This window comes from Mobula hypostoma, chromosome 10 (assembly GCF_963921235.1).
Source record: "Mobula hypostoma chromosome 10, sMobHyp1.1, whole genome shotgun sequence".
NCBI lineage: Eukaryota > Metazoa > Chordata > Chondrichthyes > Myliobatiformes > Myliobatidae > Mobula > Mobula hypostoma.
In genome coordinates, this window is record NC_086106.1 from 50255745 (window position 1) to 50272469 (window position 16725).

The 16725-nt window shown below is 42.0% G+C and overlaps 1 protein-coding gene across 3 annotated transcripts in view; it reads left to right on the forward strand.

Moving 5' to 3' along the window:
• LOC134352891 (plastin-3-like) overlaps positions 1-16725 on the forward strand; it is a 142044-nt gene that overhangs the window by 62397 nt on the left and 62922 nt on the right. For all 3 annotated transcript variants that reach the window (XM_063060470.1, XM_063060472.1, XM_063060471.1), the window contains exon 3: positions 2797-2960. In XM_063060470.1, coding sequence (XP_062916540.1) covers positions 2797-2960 — 164 coding nt within the window. The remainder of the gene's footprint in view (positions 1-2796; positions 2961-16725) is intronic.

Sequence of the window (16725 nt, forward strand, 5' to 3'; positions counted from 1 at the left end):
CTGTCTTCTCCTATCATTTTGGATCTCCCCCTCCCCCTCCAACTTTCAAATCCCTTACTCACTCTTCCTTCAGTTAGTCCTGACGAAGGGTCTCGGCCTGAAACGTTGACTGCACCTCTTCCTACAGATGCTGCTTGGCCTGCTGCGTTCACCAGCAACTTTGATGTGTGTTGCTTGAATTTCCAGCATCTGCAGAATTCCTGTTGTTTGCGTACTAACAGTCATACACAGCACAAAGTACATACAGCAGATATAAGATTATAGTAAACATACAGTCACACAAAAAAATAATATAGCCCAAGTCCCTGAGTCCCACAAATGTGGTCTTTATGACAATTCTGCAGCAGACTGCAAATGAACTTAATCCAAACCTGTCTTCCACCAAGCAAACACTGGAGGGCAGCACGTACACCAGCATGGATGCTGCACCACACTGCCTCCAGGCAATGACGCTGCCTCTCACCTGGGTGGTTGCAAGTAGGTGACACTGCAGCAATAGGCCTAGTCCTCACTACAACTGAGGCCACGCAGCTCCCACCAATAAACCAGTGAACTGGACTTGCAGCATTTCACATTACTAATGTCCAACAGGGTCTTGTTATCACACAGAGAAACAACAAAGACAATCACTCACTATTGGACTGCACACTGACTCCAATGCTTCTCTGTAACAACCAGCAACACAGTCTACACTGTCCAGCTCCCCTGCCAACAAGCAACTTGCTGGGGGGTGGGGGGTGGTAGACCTGCAGTACTTGTAGTCCTTAATGTCCAGTGGTGACTTGTGGTTTTAAAACAGGTATTTAAAAAAGACAATAAGACCTTTGGTTAGCCCTGTAGAGGTAGTTGCATCTGAGCACATCACCATCCTACCTGATTCGCAGGATTGAAGAAATATACTGCAGAGAAACAGGCTCATTAATCCAGTTTATCCATGCTGACCATAATGCTTATTGTACTAATTTCATTTGCCTACTGTAGGTCTCATATTCCTTCTACACCTTTCTTGCACAGGTACCTGTCCAAATACCTTTTAAACAGTGTAATAGAATTTGCCTCCATGACCTTCTCTGGCAGCTTGTCCTAAATATTCACCACTTTCTGTGTTGGTGAAGAAACTTGTCTTTTCAATCTTCTTTAAATTTTTCTCCTCACCTTAAATCTTTGCCTTCTAGTTTTGTCTGTCCTGGTGCCTTACTTACCCTACCTATGCCCCCGTGATTATGTAAACTTCTAAGGCCACCTCGTGGCTTCCTCTCTTCCAATGAAAATAGACCTGCCTGTCCAATTTCAATAAAACAATGATGAGTTTGAAATTTCTACATTGTATTCATTTGAATTGTGAAAATCAGACAGTTGTCACTCTTTGACTGCAAACTTCTAAATCATATATCTGTGATTCTTGTCGGTCTTCATCGTGTAATTATTAATTTCCTTTAGATTTCGCAAGGCAAAAATCGGGTGATGTTTCCATCTGTAACATAAAATCCTCAGCCTCATCTCACCATCTGAAAAAAAATTATATTTTAGTTTTTCACAACAATATTGCCTCATGGCCCAATGACAATGTAAGTTCTATAACCTTAGGTGTAGGCCAGTGTAAAATCTGTCACTTGGTCATGCTCACTTGCTTGTTCTTTTGCACATTCTTGCCTAGACTCACCAAATATTATTAGGAATTGGTCTTTGGTTCAGGAATCCTCAGCTTAATTGTTCTTCATAAGTGCAGTGTGACTTGCTGCCTTGTGACAGTTTAAAATTCCTTGGTGTAACATTTTTATTTTTCCTCCACCTAAATCTTGTATGTCTGTCAAGAACTTTTCTGCTGGCAGCATCCAAGTCTCATGGAATTTGATTTTCATATATTAATTGTAATGCAAGATAAGTTGCAGATGTGATGTTATACATCACTTTGTGTATGTTTGCGGCCTAGCACACAATTTTAAAAATGTTTGTTTGGATAGCGCATTTTCTGTGTTAATAGATTTCCAGTTGATGTGCGTGACCACATTTGCAGAGGTTTCTTACAAGAGCTGAAACTGTGATTATTCTGTGATTTATTCTGATTAGCATGAAAGGAAGCAAGGAGTACACTTGTCAGGCAAAATGTTCCTTAGCTAATTTGATAATTAATTCACAAATAAACTGCAAAATGTGAGTTCATAATATCAGCAGCCTTTGTTTGATTCTTCACTTCGCCCACTGTTTCCTCTATTTTGTCCTCAACTATTTTTTTAGGGAATATGTGTAGTGAAGGGGTTTTCTGCAATATCACTGTTGAGCCTGAAAGTGCTAAGTTACTCTTGCTTATTATTAAAGTTAAATAACGGCTTTCCAAAATTTTGAGGTACCCTCTGATTCTCTAATGCAAGGTTTTTCTGCATTTAGTATATATACTTCACACTTTTTGAAAGAATTTCTATTATATTTACAGTTTCTTTTGATGATAAAGCAAACATGCCAAACTTTGCTCATCAGCTTCAGCTGAATCTTGTTTAATTGTTTAATTCCTGACACAGCAAAGCAACTTCCAGATGTAGCGGTTCAGTGTGGTGTTTGAATGGAAATAAAATGTGCTGAGTGAGGCCTACTTGTCTGTTTTAGTATGCAAGCCCACAGAAGACCAACAAACCTTTAAATGTTAACTTAAAATACTTCCTGTATTATTATCAACCTTGTATTAGCAGTAGAAGGGCAGAAATTATTAGGGATGATAATGGGCAGATTTAGTCTTCTAATAGCAAATGGCATTTCTGTGAATGTATTTTTAAATAAGCTTCATTTTATTCTTGGTAGATCTCAACAGCAGTGGCTACATCAGTGACTCTGAACTCCATGATCTTTTCCGTGAAGCCAATGTTTCGCTGCCAGGATACAAAATACGAGAAATCGTTGAGAATTTAATGAGTGAAGGTGATAAAGACAAAGATTGCAAGATCAGCTTTAATGAGTTTGTTTCTGTAAGTGTCCTTGTGATTGTGGTTCTTTCTGCATAGAAACCTGTAATAATCCAGTAGAAGAGCATCATCGTTAGCTCCTTCCTGGACATGTTTCTCAATTGGATAGATTTGAATCCACCAATCACTCTTTGAAGAGCACCTCTAAGACAAGCTAGAGTTTAAGTTCAACGTTTAGTACTGAAAACAGATTTGTTTTAATGTAGTATCACATGGCCTTCTGCATGTATGGCAAAAGAAATAATGGACAAAGTTAACGTAAATCTCTGTTATGATGAGCTAAGCAACAATGTTTGAATGTATAATGATCGGTAATAGGTGTTAGCATGAGTTGAAAATGATCAAAGAAGCTTGAACACTTATGGAAGATCAGATATTTAATACATGACTAAAATATTATATCTTTTCAAGAAAATATATAAATGCCTGTACAACAAATTAATATTGTTGAGCGGGGCGGGGGGGTGTACTTTACCTACCCATAATTTCAAGGAGTTTTTTTTTCTTTCATAATTTTTCAGCTTTGATTAAAATATAATATCTTTTCAAGAAAATATATGCAGTAAATGCCTGTTGAAACAAATTAATATTGTTGGGCAGGGGGCACTTTACCTACCCATAACTTTAAAAGGAGTTTTTTTTTCATGATTTTTCGGCTTTGATAATTTTCCTCTTTGATTATTTTTCACTTTTTCTGTGAAGTAAGACTTGTTTTCATCTTTCACAGCAATTTTTGCATGTTTGTGGTTTGGTTGTTCCATTTTAAGCATTGCTTGCATGTTTTTATTTGGCTGCAACATGTCCTTGGAATGCCTGTATTGTGCAAGTGGCTTACTAGATTTTTTTTTGTTATAGTGTGGGTTTAGAAAACAGACTTAACGACTAATTTTTAGGCATCACTTTAGGCGAAAACTGAAATCAAATCTGTTGCAACCTACTGTTTGTATTCCATTACAAGATGTAGAAATTTGGTTTGGGTCCAAATTCTGGTATTTACCTAGCAATGACCACAGTATTGAAGATATCATACAGCGTTTTTCCTTTCTTGCAATATCAAAATCAACTGATCCATGGCATGTACTCGTGTTGCTCCCAACCATTGGTAGGTTGGTTGATTATTATAGAAATCAAATGTCCTCTCTCACCCCCCCTCTCTCACCCCCCCACCCCCCCTCTCTCATCCCCTCTCTCCCCCCTCCCCCCTCCCCCCTCTCTCTCCCCCCCCCCCACAGCTTTCTGCAGAGATTGCTCCCTCCGTGATTCCCTTGTACATTCATCCCTCCCCACTAATCTCCCTCCCGGCACTTATCACTGCAAGCGGCCAAAGTGCTACATCGGCTGTGTGGTTGTCTATTGTGCCTGATAGTCCTGATGCAGCTTCCTCTACTTGATAAGAACCGTCGCAAATTGGGGGACCACTTTGTCGAGCACCTATGCTCCATCTGCCATAAGCAAAACTTCCTGGTGGCCAAATGTTTTAATTCCGATTCCCATGTCAGCCCATGGCCTCCTATTGTGCCACTATGAAGCCTTGTGTTCACTCTGTGTAGTCTCCAAACTGATGGCATGAATATCAATTTCTCCTTCCGGTAAAAAAAAATCCCTCCCCATCCCCTTCTTCTATTCCCCATTCTGACCTCTTGCTTCTTTTCACCTGCCTATGACCTCCCTCCCTTTCTCCGCACTTTCCTCTCCTATCTGATTCCTTTCTCTTTCATACCCACTTGGCTTCACGTGTCACCTTCTAGCTATCCTCCTTCCCATCTTTTCATTCTGGCATCTTCCCCCTTCCTTTCCAGTCCTGAAGAAGGGACTCAGCCCCAAAACGTCGACTGTTTATTCATTTCCATAGATGCTGATGACCTGCTGAGTTGTGTGTGTTGCTTTGGATCTCCAGTATGTGAAGGCTTTCTCGAGTTTATCAGTGCTCTTCCAACTACACTGAGCTGAAGAAGAAACTTCAATAATTTTACAGTTCTTGCCATGTGCCCAAAGTGTATTCTGGTTCATGCAGGCTTAATCTTTCAACTTCTTATTTTGTCTCTAGAGTCTGATATTCCATGTTCAGACATAATGTGTAAGATAACTATTTGAAGAACTTTAAAGAGCTGTTACTTGCACAAGTTTGAACATTGTTGTTTCAGTGCTTCCTATAAGATGCCTAAACTGTTCACTGAAGCAAATATCCTGGATTTGGAAGGGCATCAAATACAATTAAATTCAGTAACTCTTGTGATCAATTTAAAATTGCCATTAATTTTTTTTACATATACTTCCACTTTAGTGGGTTTTTGAACGGGAGACTCGCTGTCTTGGGATTTTGAGCTCAATACCCAAGCTGAGACTTGTGCAATGAGTTCTTGATTTATTGGGAATTTCATAAATAAGGCATTTTGAAACTGCTACAACAGTTATACAACAGACTGTCTCTTCCATTTCTGGGTTAATTGTCAAATGCTTTATTAAAGGTGCTTCAAGATATTAAATTCAATCCAAATTGGACTAGGTTGAGTAAATTGGAGCCTTCAGAGAAAGATGGGTTTAATCAATTTGAGAATGAGCTTTATTATTACTGACACATATGATGTGATAGATATTCGCTTCCTTGGGCACTAGGCCTCTTTCTCATGTTTTGGAAAGCTTGCTTTCTAAACAGCAAAATTCAAGCTTGTTTAATGTCATTTCCTGTACGCAAGGGTAAAGGAGAACAAGACAATTATTACTCTGGATCTGTTACAGCACAAAATAGTTAAGGAACACAATAATAAAAACAATAATTATAAATATATAAGATAGCTTGTATACATTGATTGTATGTCCATAAAGTGACGCTAGGTTGTAAATAAGGTGACTGACAGGAAATAAAGTAGTGGTAGAGTTAGTGGGTGGAGGTGTTGATCAGTCTTACTGCTTGGGGAAGATAACTGTTTGAGTCTGCCATTGGTAAGAGCACAAGCAGTTGTAAATAAACGTGGAACTCGTATTGCCTTATTTAGATTCTGCTCGTAAAATGGAAGTCATTTGTCACTTGAAATATAAATGGAAAGTAGTAATCAGTTTAAAGTTTGAAAACACAGCTTTGCAGACAAGCTCAGTTTAGAACCTCTGACTTGCTGGCTCATACCATGAAGCTAACCACTCGGGAGGGGCAATATAAGACAATGGGTTATTTAATTTGGTGTCTTTCAAAAATAGACAAGCTGTTTAGTTCAAGGAAGCTTGCAGAGCAGATGAATAATATCATTTAACATATCAAATAACTAATCTATTAATGTTGGAAGTTCTTTGTACTCAGGAAAGTTAGTTTTACAGCATTAGCTGAGATCTCTGCCTCCAAAAACTTTTAGACCTTTTGTGTAAAAAGGGTATCTGAGAAAATATCATAAACATATTCAGTCAACCAAGTGTTAGAACAAGTGTATAAATGTAGACAGCAGTTCAGATATATTAGGAGTGCAGGAAGAAACCTGGGGTGAACTAGAATCCATTCCTCTGGCTTTGGTTTCTGCGACGGATGATTTGTTCATTATTAGCTTTTAGGAATTGTACTTGTGTTTTGGAAATCCTATGAGTTATAAATGTGTTTTACTAATGTTGTTGGGATCACTGTGTATCACTGAAAATAAATGAACTGTATTAAAGTACTTTGTTAGCTGGAAGTATATTCTCCTCGATGGGAGGAGGGACTCACTGCCTGAATAGTGGCAGCTCAACTCCCTAGAGAGAATAAATAGGGAAGTAAACTAGTCTTTGAATATTTGGTAGTTACAGTATAATCTCCGTTTTGTGAGACTACTTGTGACTACTTATGTCCAGCCGTTAGGGCTGAATGTCTTCATTTGAGTTCAGAACCTCACGGTCAGCAAATCCAATATCATCAGCTGTTTTGTTGCAGCGCTGTAGTGCAAGAGATAAAAATTCTAATTTTCAGAAAATAAATGGTGTAAGATAAGAATAGTGAAGTAGTGCTCACAGGCCATTCAATAATCTGATGGCGGAGGGGAAGGGTGCTCCTAAAATTTTGGCTGTGGGTCTTCATGTTGATAGTAGAAATGAGAAGCGGGCATGTCCCAGATAGTGAGGGTCTTTAGTGATAGAAGTCACCTTCTCAAGGCACTATCTTTTAAAGATGCCCTTGATTATGGGGAGGCTTGTGCCCATGATATGGTTGGTTGAGTCTACAACCCTCTTCAGCCTCTTTCAATCCAACACATTGGAGTCGTCATACCAAATGATGATGCAGCTAGTCAGAATGCGCTCCATGGTCCATCTGTAAACATTTACGAGAGTCCTTGGTGAAGTATCAAATCTCCTTAATCTCCTAATGAAGTTTAGTGTCATCATCAATGCTAATATGACTGGTCCCAAGCCCAGAACACACGCACTCTTACGACCCACACAGATTTTAATTTTACTTGTGCACAAGGAGAACAGCATGGTCCCATCACCCACACTGTTCTGAAGCTAGGACAGAAAGCTGCCATTTTTATACAGAATTGACTTTTCAATTATGGATATTGACTATTTGGTAAAAATATATGTTTGAATTCCTTACTTGCAAGATCAATTGCCATTTACAATGAAGGTATTAAAAGTCATCAAAACGTCAAGCTGACAACCAATGATCTGGGCCGGCATTTACGTGCTGGGCAGCACCTAATTAATTAGCTTGTTTATTTCAGCTTTTTTTTGAAGATGTGCTGGGTGCGTTCTGGCTACTGCTGCACCCCTGGATACTTCGCGGCCCGGAGGTTGGGGACCACTGCTATAGATGACAACATAAATCATAAATAGCGCAGAGTCCTCTGAAACTCTGTGACAGTTTCATCAGGGACAATTGGCTATTGCTATCAGGGGCTTGCAAGCAACACTCCTGGTTAATAATGGCACAATTACCACCTCTCTCAGACAACAGAAATCTGGTGCAGGTTAATTTTGAAGGGCCACAGTGAGGATTGCTAGCATTTCAGCAGTAACGTCATTGATGGCCTAGTGCGAAGTTTATCATTAACCAATTTCTCCGGCAGTGCTGGGGCCATGTTACTGCTTTCACAAGCCAGTCTGGCCCCCAAAGCAGGAACTCTACAGTCCAGAAACACCGAGTCTCCGTAGTCCTTCGGTGGCATCCCCACGCAATAAGATGTAAGTAGCATGTAGAGAGAGAGTAAGCAGCTGGTACATCTATGGTGCTACATAGACCCTATAACAACAACCCCACCATGGTTTTGCTTAAGTCCAAAGATCGCATTTCAGAAGGGGTGCCCCTGGCAGCCAGGAATAGGCCTGATGGCCACATATCTAGTAAGTACTGTTAATGGGATTCAGAGGGTCACTGGTAGTACAGACATTACACATACGGTTACCCAAGTCTAGTCCCGTCTCTTGATGCTTACGGTAGCATACTTCACCCCTATCTCCATAAAGCAGCTTTGGAGTTGGGGGGGGGGGAGGTGCAATCATTGCAAGTAGGTTGATACTAACCCTCAAATCAATTATATTGGCGACAGTCAATGCAGTTCCATGCTCCCCTGCAGTTCTAGTTTTACTATCAAAGTAAAACACAGAATCAAACACACTATGATTCACTGTGAATGATACACTCTATGATAAATACATTGGCAAGCCGCCTTCTGAATGTATAGGCCCTCTCTACAGCCTACCCAGCAATCTGATCAGTTAGTATGTGATGCATATTCATAACTGAGGTGAAGAAAAGTGTTAGGAGATTAGTGTCATGAGATGCTTCTGCACTTGGGCAGAAAATAGATGTCTAGATTCCCAAAACTTCTAACGCATCGAGATTACTTAAGGTGATAAATAGCAAAGACCTAGAGTTCAATCCATCCATCCATCCTTATCATCGTGGTTCTTCTGGCCGTCTGTTTCCTGGTCCAGTGGCACTGTTGGCTTAACATGTGAGGCATGTGTCTCATAGCTATCTGGACTATTCCTCTTCTCACACTGTCTCTTGCTCACAGCTATCTGGACTGTTCCTCTTCTCACCCTGTCTCTTGTCTCACAGCTATCTGGACTATTCCTCTTCTCACCCTGTCTCTTGCAAATACACCATCCCCTTCTCGCAATTCCTCTGTCTCCACCGCATCTGCTCTCAGGATGAGGCTTTTCATTCTAGGACGAGAGAGATGTCTTCCTTTTTTAAAGAAAGGGGCTTCCCTTCCTCCACTATCAACTCTGCTCTTAAACACATCTCCCCCATTTCATGTACATCTGCTCTCACTCCATCCTCCCGCCACCCCACTAGGAATAAGGTTCCCCTGGTCCTCACCTACTACCCCACCAGCCTCCGGGTCCAACATATTATTTTCCATAACTTCTGCCACCTCCAACGAGATCCCACCACTAAGCACATCTTTCCCTCTCCCCTTCTCTCTGCATTCTGCAGGGATCGCTCCCTACGCAACTCCCTTGTCCATTCGTCCCCCCCATCACTCCCCACTGATCTCCCTCCTGGCACTTATTCGTGTAAGCGGAACAAGTGCTACACATGCCCTTACACTTCCTCCCTTACCACCATTCAGGGCCCCAAACAGTCCTTCCAGGTGAGGCAACACTTCACCTGTGAGTCGGCTGGGGTGATATACTGCGTCCAGTGCTCCCGATGTGGCCTTTTATATATTGGCAAGACCCGACGCAGACTGGGAGACCGCTTTGCTGAACACCTACGCTCTGTCCGCCAGAGAAAGCAGGATCTCCCAGTGGCCACACATTTTAATTCCACATTCCATTCCCATTCTGACATGTCTATCCACGGCCTCCTCTACTGTAAAGATGAAGCCACACTCAGGTTGGAGGAACAACACCTTATATTCCGTCTGGGTAGCCTCCAACCTGATGGCATGAACATCGACTTCTCTAACTTCCGCTAATGCCCCACCTCCCCCTCGTACCCCATCTGTCACTTATTTTTATACACACATTCTTTCTCTCACTCTGCTTTTTCTCCTTCTGTCCCTCTGAATATACCCCTTGCCCATCCTCTGAGTCCCCCCCCACCCTTGTCTTTCTTCCTGGACCTCCTGTCCCATGATCCTCTCGTATCCCCTTTTGCCTATCACCTGTCCAGCTCTTGGCTCTATCTCTCCCCCTCCTGTCTTCTCCTATCATTTTGGATCTCCCCCTCCCCCTCCAACTTTCAAATCTCTTACTAACTCTTCCTTCAGTTAGTCCTGACAAAGGGTCTCGGCCTGAAACGTTGACTGCACCTCTTCCTAGAGATGCTGCCTGGCCTGCTGCGTTCACCAGCAACTTTTATATTTGTTGCTTGAATTTCCAGCATCTGAAGAATTCCTGTTGTATGTGTCCATGCGAGTTTTCCTTGGACCTTTGAAGTGGCATATGTGATCAGCAGTTCTTTCATCAGTAGGCTCACACCAGTACCCAATCTCCCAGCTGGTAGGTGTGGCTCTCTGCAGCCAGCACCATCTTCTGGGTTTCAAGTAGCTGTTGGTGGGAACCTTTAAGTGCTATTCAATTATGTAATGTTCTTCCACGCATAGTATGGATATCAGTCTGTTTAATTAAAAAGGGAGAGGAGACTAGCAATTACATGAGCATCTGGGCATCCAAAATTATCTCCTGTGGAAGTTTACAATTGTGCAGTTTGTAGCTCAGCACATTGTCAAGAGGGTCACTGAAAGCACCTTTAGTTACTTTAGTCTGATGTCGTCACGCGATGTACCTAACCTGCTTCGACGGGGTTCTGTCTTTCAACTGCTCTGTAAGATTGGAGGCAGTAAGGGCAGGTGAAATGATGCTTACACTGTAAGATTTGTTAATTCCTATATAACTTTACCCATAAAGTGAGGACTATTATCAGGAGTTTTTTTTGTTCGGGGATCCAAAACCTAAGAATAAATTCTCATAATTAAATTCAGTAACAATTACAGCATCATGTCTCTGAGTTGGATAAGTTTTTACTAATGGCGATAACAAACAAACTAAAATGTGTATAATCACAACCCATACATTTAAGTAACTGTATAAAGTTGATTTTGTGATGTACAAATGACCTTCTGGGGGAGGGCTCAGCGGCTGCAGATACGGACAGTCTCTTTTAGGATCCTGTCTCTGGTAACTCATACAGATGTTGCTACGTTCATTGCTATGATTGAGAAGCTCTCATTTTTGATTATACCCATCATCCTTTATGTGTGCTTTAGTCCATTAAGATTTTTTCAGCTGCTGATGCAACACACTGTAATTTTACTAGTTCATCAAAAGAATTTGGAAAGTTCTGTATTGGCAGCCTGATCACACTGGAGTGCTACGTGGCCATAAAGATCTGCTGTTGCTGCTTTGGCAAAGGGCTCAGCTTGTTTATTCCCTCTAGATATGTCATCCTTCCTGTTAATATGAGCCACGTAGTTTATAACCATAATTCTAGTAAGTACTTGGAAAAGCATGAAAAGGGTCATAGTTTGTTTTATCAGAGATCCAAGGAGGTGAGAAACCCAAGTAGTTTCTATAATTATCTGTCGTCATGTGCTACTCCTAAAGGCATAACAAGATTCAGTGCACCAGCTACAAGGATGCAGACTTTTGTTATGGCAAAAGAATTAGCTGCTTGGGCAGAACAGGAGGGAAGGTGGTGTGCTGCTTCAGATGCACATGTGAGGTGCACACAACACAGCACTAGGATTGTTTACTACATTTTTTCCCCTGATGTCAGATTGGGAGGAAAAGCTGTCAAAGAAAAATTACACGCTGGTTTACATTGGATGGCATTTTACAACAGGCAGAATTAATATCATAGAGTTTGGGACAGATTTGTTTAAACTGTGTCATCAATGGTGCTGGTGGCAATGGCCGAGAAAACTGTGATCAAAGTTGCCTTGGCCCGAGGTCATTTTCAAGCCCAGTGGCCAGGCTGACTACAAACAAAAATATACCCCTTGCAGACATCGCCATGCTTTACCCCTACTGCCCTACTGTGCCTGTCGTCCCATTTCTATATTTGTTGAATCAAAAAACTGAAAAAACCCATACATTTAGAATAGTAAATTATAAATTAATAGTAAATGAACAACCATGCTGTTCAAAACAAAAATTATCTGTCACAAGTGGGTCACATGAGCCATGTGTATATAAAGCAAGTAATGTTAAAAAAGAAAGTTTACAGAGAAGTTTTAAACTGAAGTTAATCTGGCAATGATTAGCCAAAACTTGGTCCCTGTCAATTTGGTTAAATATAAAACAAAACGATAAGTTTAAATAACATTCAATTTGTATGGAACAGCTATTGCAGTACCTTCAAAACAAAGTTGCCCAGAGTCTATGGTGGAGTGGGCTGGGAATTCTCACACAATTCCTCTTAACAGCTTTATTCCTTTAATGTTGTAATTGTTATAGACAAAATTATAAAACACTCGCAAATTTACTTAACTCTTCAAGTAACTGTACAAGTTTTCCTTTAACAGAGGTTACAACTTATTTACATTAACATTTATTTATTAAAACAGGCAACCTTACTTCTAGAGTTTATCTGGAATATTTTTGAAAACATTTACGTACATGTTCTGCATATTCTTTAACATTGTCTTCTGTTCAACACTTCTATGCCAATCTACAGTGCAAGGGAAATATTTTCTAAAGCAGTGGTCCCCAACCACCGGGCCACAAAGCGTGTGCTGCCGGGCCGCGAGGAAACGATATGATTTGGTGATATGGGTCAGCTACACCTTTCCTCATTCCCTGTCACGACCACTGTTGAGCTTGAACGCACGCGTGGTCATTACCCATGCTGGACATCACCCATGCCGGAGGTCATCAGCCAGTATGAGTAAAAAACAAATGTCGCTTGAGGATTTCTTTGGAAGAGGACATAAGAGGCCTAACGATGATGAATACGCAGAGACAGCTGAGACAGAGACTGCAAAAAAAGAAAGCTTCCTTCAACAGAAAATATGACAAGTCGTACATAAAATATGGCTTTATTGCGACCAGTGACTGGCACATTCCAAGCCCCTGTGTGTGATATGTGGAGACAGCCGTCTAAAAAGGCAATGAAGCCCTCAAAACTGCTTCGGTACCTTTAGTGAAAAACTGAAAATAAGTACCTTATTGTTATCCTTATTCTGATTTGCCATCCAAATAATGTTATGCTTTAATAATTGTTTGGTGAGTGTGAGCTGACCCTTTTGCAAAGACGACTCTCTATCGAAGTCTGGGACAGTGACGTTTAAGTCATGTCACCCTGACCTTAACAAGAAATAGCAATAATTAAAATCATCATGGATGCCAAGAGATAATACCAGTCCAAAACCACCCCTCCATGGAATTTTCTCCGGCCATTTCCCTACAACTGACATGAGACTCACCAGTCTATGCTTTCCAGGACTCTCCCTTGTTCCCTTCTTAAATGGAGGTACTACATTAGCCACTCGCCATTCGTCTGGGACTGCACCGGTGCTGAGAAAGGACATGAAGATACTGGTCAAGGTCCCAGCAATCTCATTTCTTGCCTTCCTCAATAGTCTGGGGTACACAGGGGCACAATTGAGAGCATCCTGACTGACTGCATCACTGTTTGGTATGGGAACTGTACTTCCCTCAGTCACAGGACTCTGCAGAGAGTGATGTGGACAGCCCAGAGCATCTGTAGTTTTGAACTTCCCACTATCCAGGACATTTACAAAGACAGGTGTGGAAAAAGGGCCCAAAGGATCATTGGGGGCCCAAGTCACCCCATCCACAAACTGTTCCAGATGCTACCATCTGGGAAACGGTACTGCAGCATAGAAGCCAGGACCAACAGGCTCCAGGACAGCTTCTTTCACCAGGCCATCAGAGTAATTAATTCACACTAATACAATTGTATTTCTATGTTATATTGACTGTCCTGTTGTACATGCTATTTATTACAAATTACTATAAATTTCACATTGCACATTTAGACGGAGACGTAACGTAAATGTTTGCCCCTTTATCCTTGAGTGGTCCCACCCTCTCCCTAGTTATCCTCTTGCTCTTGATGTACATATAGAATGTTTTGGGATTTACCTTAATTCTACTTGCCAAGGAGTTTTCACACCCCCTCCTGATTTTCCTAATTCCCTTTTTAAGTTCTTTTCTGGCTTTTTTATAAACCCCGTGTGCTCCATTTGATCCTAATTTCCTTCATCTTTTCTTTCGTCTTCTTGACTAAATTCACCACCTCTCTGGATATCCAAGGTTCTCTTATCTTTCCATCCCTGACCGTCCTTCCTTCTCACAGCAACATACTTTATTGTGTTCTGTGCAATTGATCTTTATAGGAGGGTGATTGAAAATCTGGCTGGATAATGCCACAATGGCAACCTCTCTCTCAATGCCAGCAAAACCAAAGAGCTGATTATTGACTGCAGGAGGAGGTAACTGGAGGTTCATGAGGCAATCCTCATCAGAGGTGGAGAGTGTCAGCAATTTTAAATTCCTCTGTGTTACCATTTCAGTGGATCATCCCTGGGTCCAGCATGTAAATGCCATTACAAAGTGCCTCAGCTTTCCTAGAAGTTTGCTTAGACTTGGCATGCCACTTAAAACTTTGACGAACTTCTATTGATGCGTGGTGGAGAGTATACTGACTAGTTGTTTTAAGGTCTTGTATGGGAACATCAATGCACTTGAACTGAAAAGCATACAAAAAGTAATGGATACGGCCCAGTTCATCACAAGAAAAGCCCTCCCCACCACTGAGCAGATTGACAAGGAGCACAGTTGCAAGAAAGCAGCATCCATCATCAAAGATCCCCACCACCTTGGCCGGTGGTCCCCAACCACCGGGCCGCAAAGCATGTGCTACCGGGCCGCGAGGAAACGATATGAGTCAACTGCACCGTTCCTAATTCCCTGTCACGTCCACTGTTGAACTTGAATGCACGCGAGCTCATCAGTCGGTCATTAACCTACAACTACTGGATGAGTGAAAAACAAACGTTGCTTGAGAGTTTCTTTGGAAGAGATGATAGGGGACATAAAAGGCCTAACGATGATGATAATGCAGAGACAGCTGAGGCCAAGACTGCAAAAAAAAAGAAAGCTTCCTTTAACAGAAAATACGACGAGTCCTACATAAAATATGGCTTTATTGCGACCAGTGACTGGCACATTCCAAGCCCCCTGTGTGTGATATGTGGAGACAGCCGTCTAAAAAGGCAATGAAGCCCTCAAAACTGCTTCGGTACCTTGAGTCCAAGCACCCTGCACTTAAAGACAAACCTGTTGGGTTTTTTAAGCGGAAAAAACATGAGCAAGCGGGACAGTAGCAAGTGCTGAGAGCCACCACTTCCACAGTGCTGCTGCTGTGAGAGCATCGTACTTGGTGGCTAGTCGTATTGCTAAGGCTAAGAAGCCTTTCACTGTTGGTGAAGAATTGATTCTGCCTGCTGCCAAGGACATGTGCCGTGAACTGTTGGGACAAGCTGCAGCTAACAAGATGGCACAGGTTTCTCTTTCAGCTACCACAGTTTCAAGGAGAATCGATGACATAGCAGAGGGCATCGAAGCACAGCTGTTGGAATGGCTTAACGAGTCATCATGGTATGCTATCAAGGGCAACCAGTCTACCGATGTCGACAACAAGGCAATACTGCTGGTTTATGTGCGATACATATTTCAAGACAACGTGCACGAGGATATGTTGTGTGCACTGCCGCTGCCAACTAACACAACTGGGGCAGAACTATTCAAGTCTTTGAATGACTACATGTCAGGCAAACTGGACTGGTCATTCTGTGTTGGAATATGCACAGACGGGACTGCAGCTATGACTAGACGGCTGTCTGGTTTCACTACCCGAGTCAAAGAGGTTGCTCCTGAATGCCAGTCTACACACTGTGTCACACACAGGGAAATGCTGGCTAGCTGGAAAATGTCACCTGATCTTAACAGCATGTTGAGTTATCAATCACATCAAAGCAAAAGCCCTTAATCACAGCTTTGCGAGGAAGTGGATGCAGAGTACAAATGCTTTCTCTTTCACACTGAAGTCAGGTGGCTATCAAGGGGGAGAGCCCTGGCCAGGGTGTTTGAGTTAAGAGAGCAGCTACAGAGATTTCTTTCAGGAAAAAGTCACCACTGGCAGCACACTTCAGTGATGAGGAGTGGATAGTAGCAAAACTCGCTTATCTGTGTGACATCTTCAACCTGCTCAATTAACTCAATTTGACACTTCAGGGGAGAATGACAACTGTCTTCAAGTTGGCAGATAAAGTGCCTGCTTTCAAAGCCAAGCTGGAACTGTGGGGATGGTGAGTAGACAGGAGCATATTTGACACGTTCCCAACATTAGCTGGGATTTTGGGAGAGACTAAGGCTGCACCGTCTTTCTCACAGCTGGTGTGCAATCACCTAACTTCGCTGTCAACAGAATTCGAGCGTTACTTCCCAACCACAAATGACCCAAAACATGCAAAGGAATGGGTCCGTGACCCATTTGTGACTGTCACTGGTGAATCATCCATGTCAGCGTGGGAAGGAGATCAATTCCTCGAGCTTGCAAATGACCGTGAGCTGAAAAGTATGATTGACATAACATCTCTGCCGGCATTCTGGATCAGAGTCAAGGCTGAATACCCTGAGATAGCCACGAAAGCACTGAAAACGTTGCTTCCATTTCCAACATCCTATCTTTGCGAAGCAGGATTTTCTGCAATGAATGCAACAAAAACCAAATTGCATAATAGACTGGACATAAGGAACCCCCTTTGAGTATCGCTGTCTCCCATCACCCCTCAATGGGACCATCTTGTTGCAGGGAAACAAGCCCAGG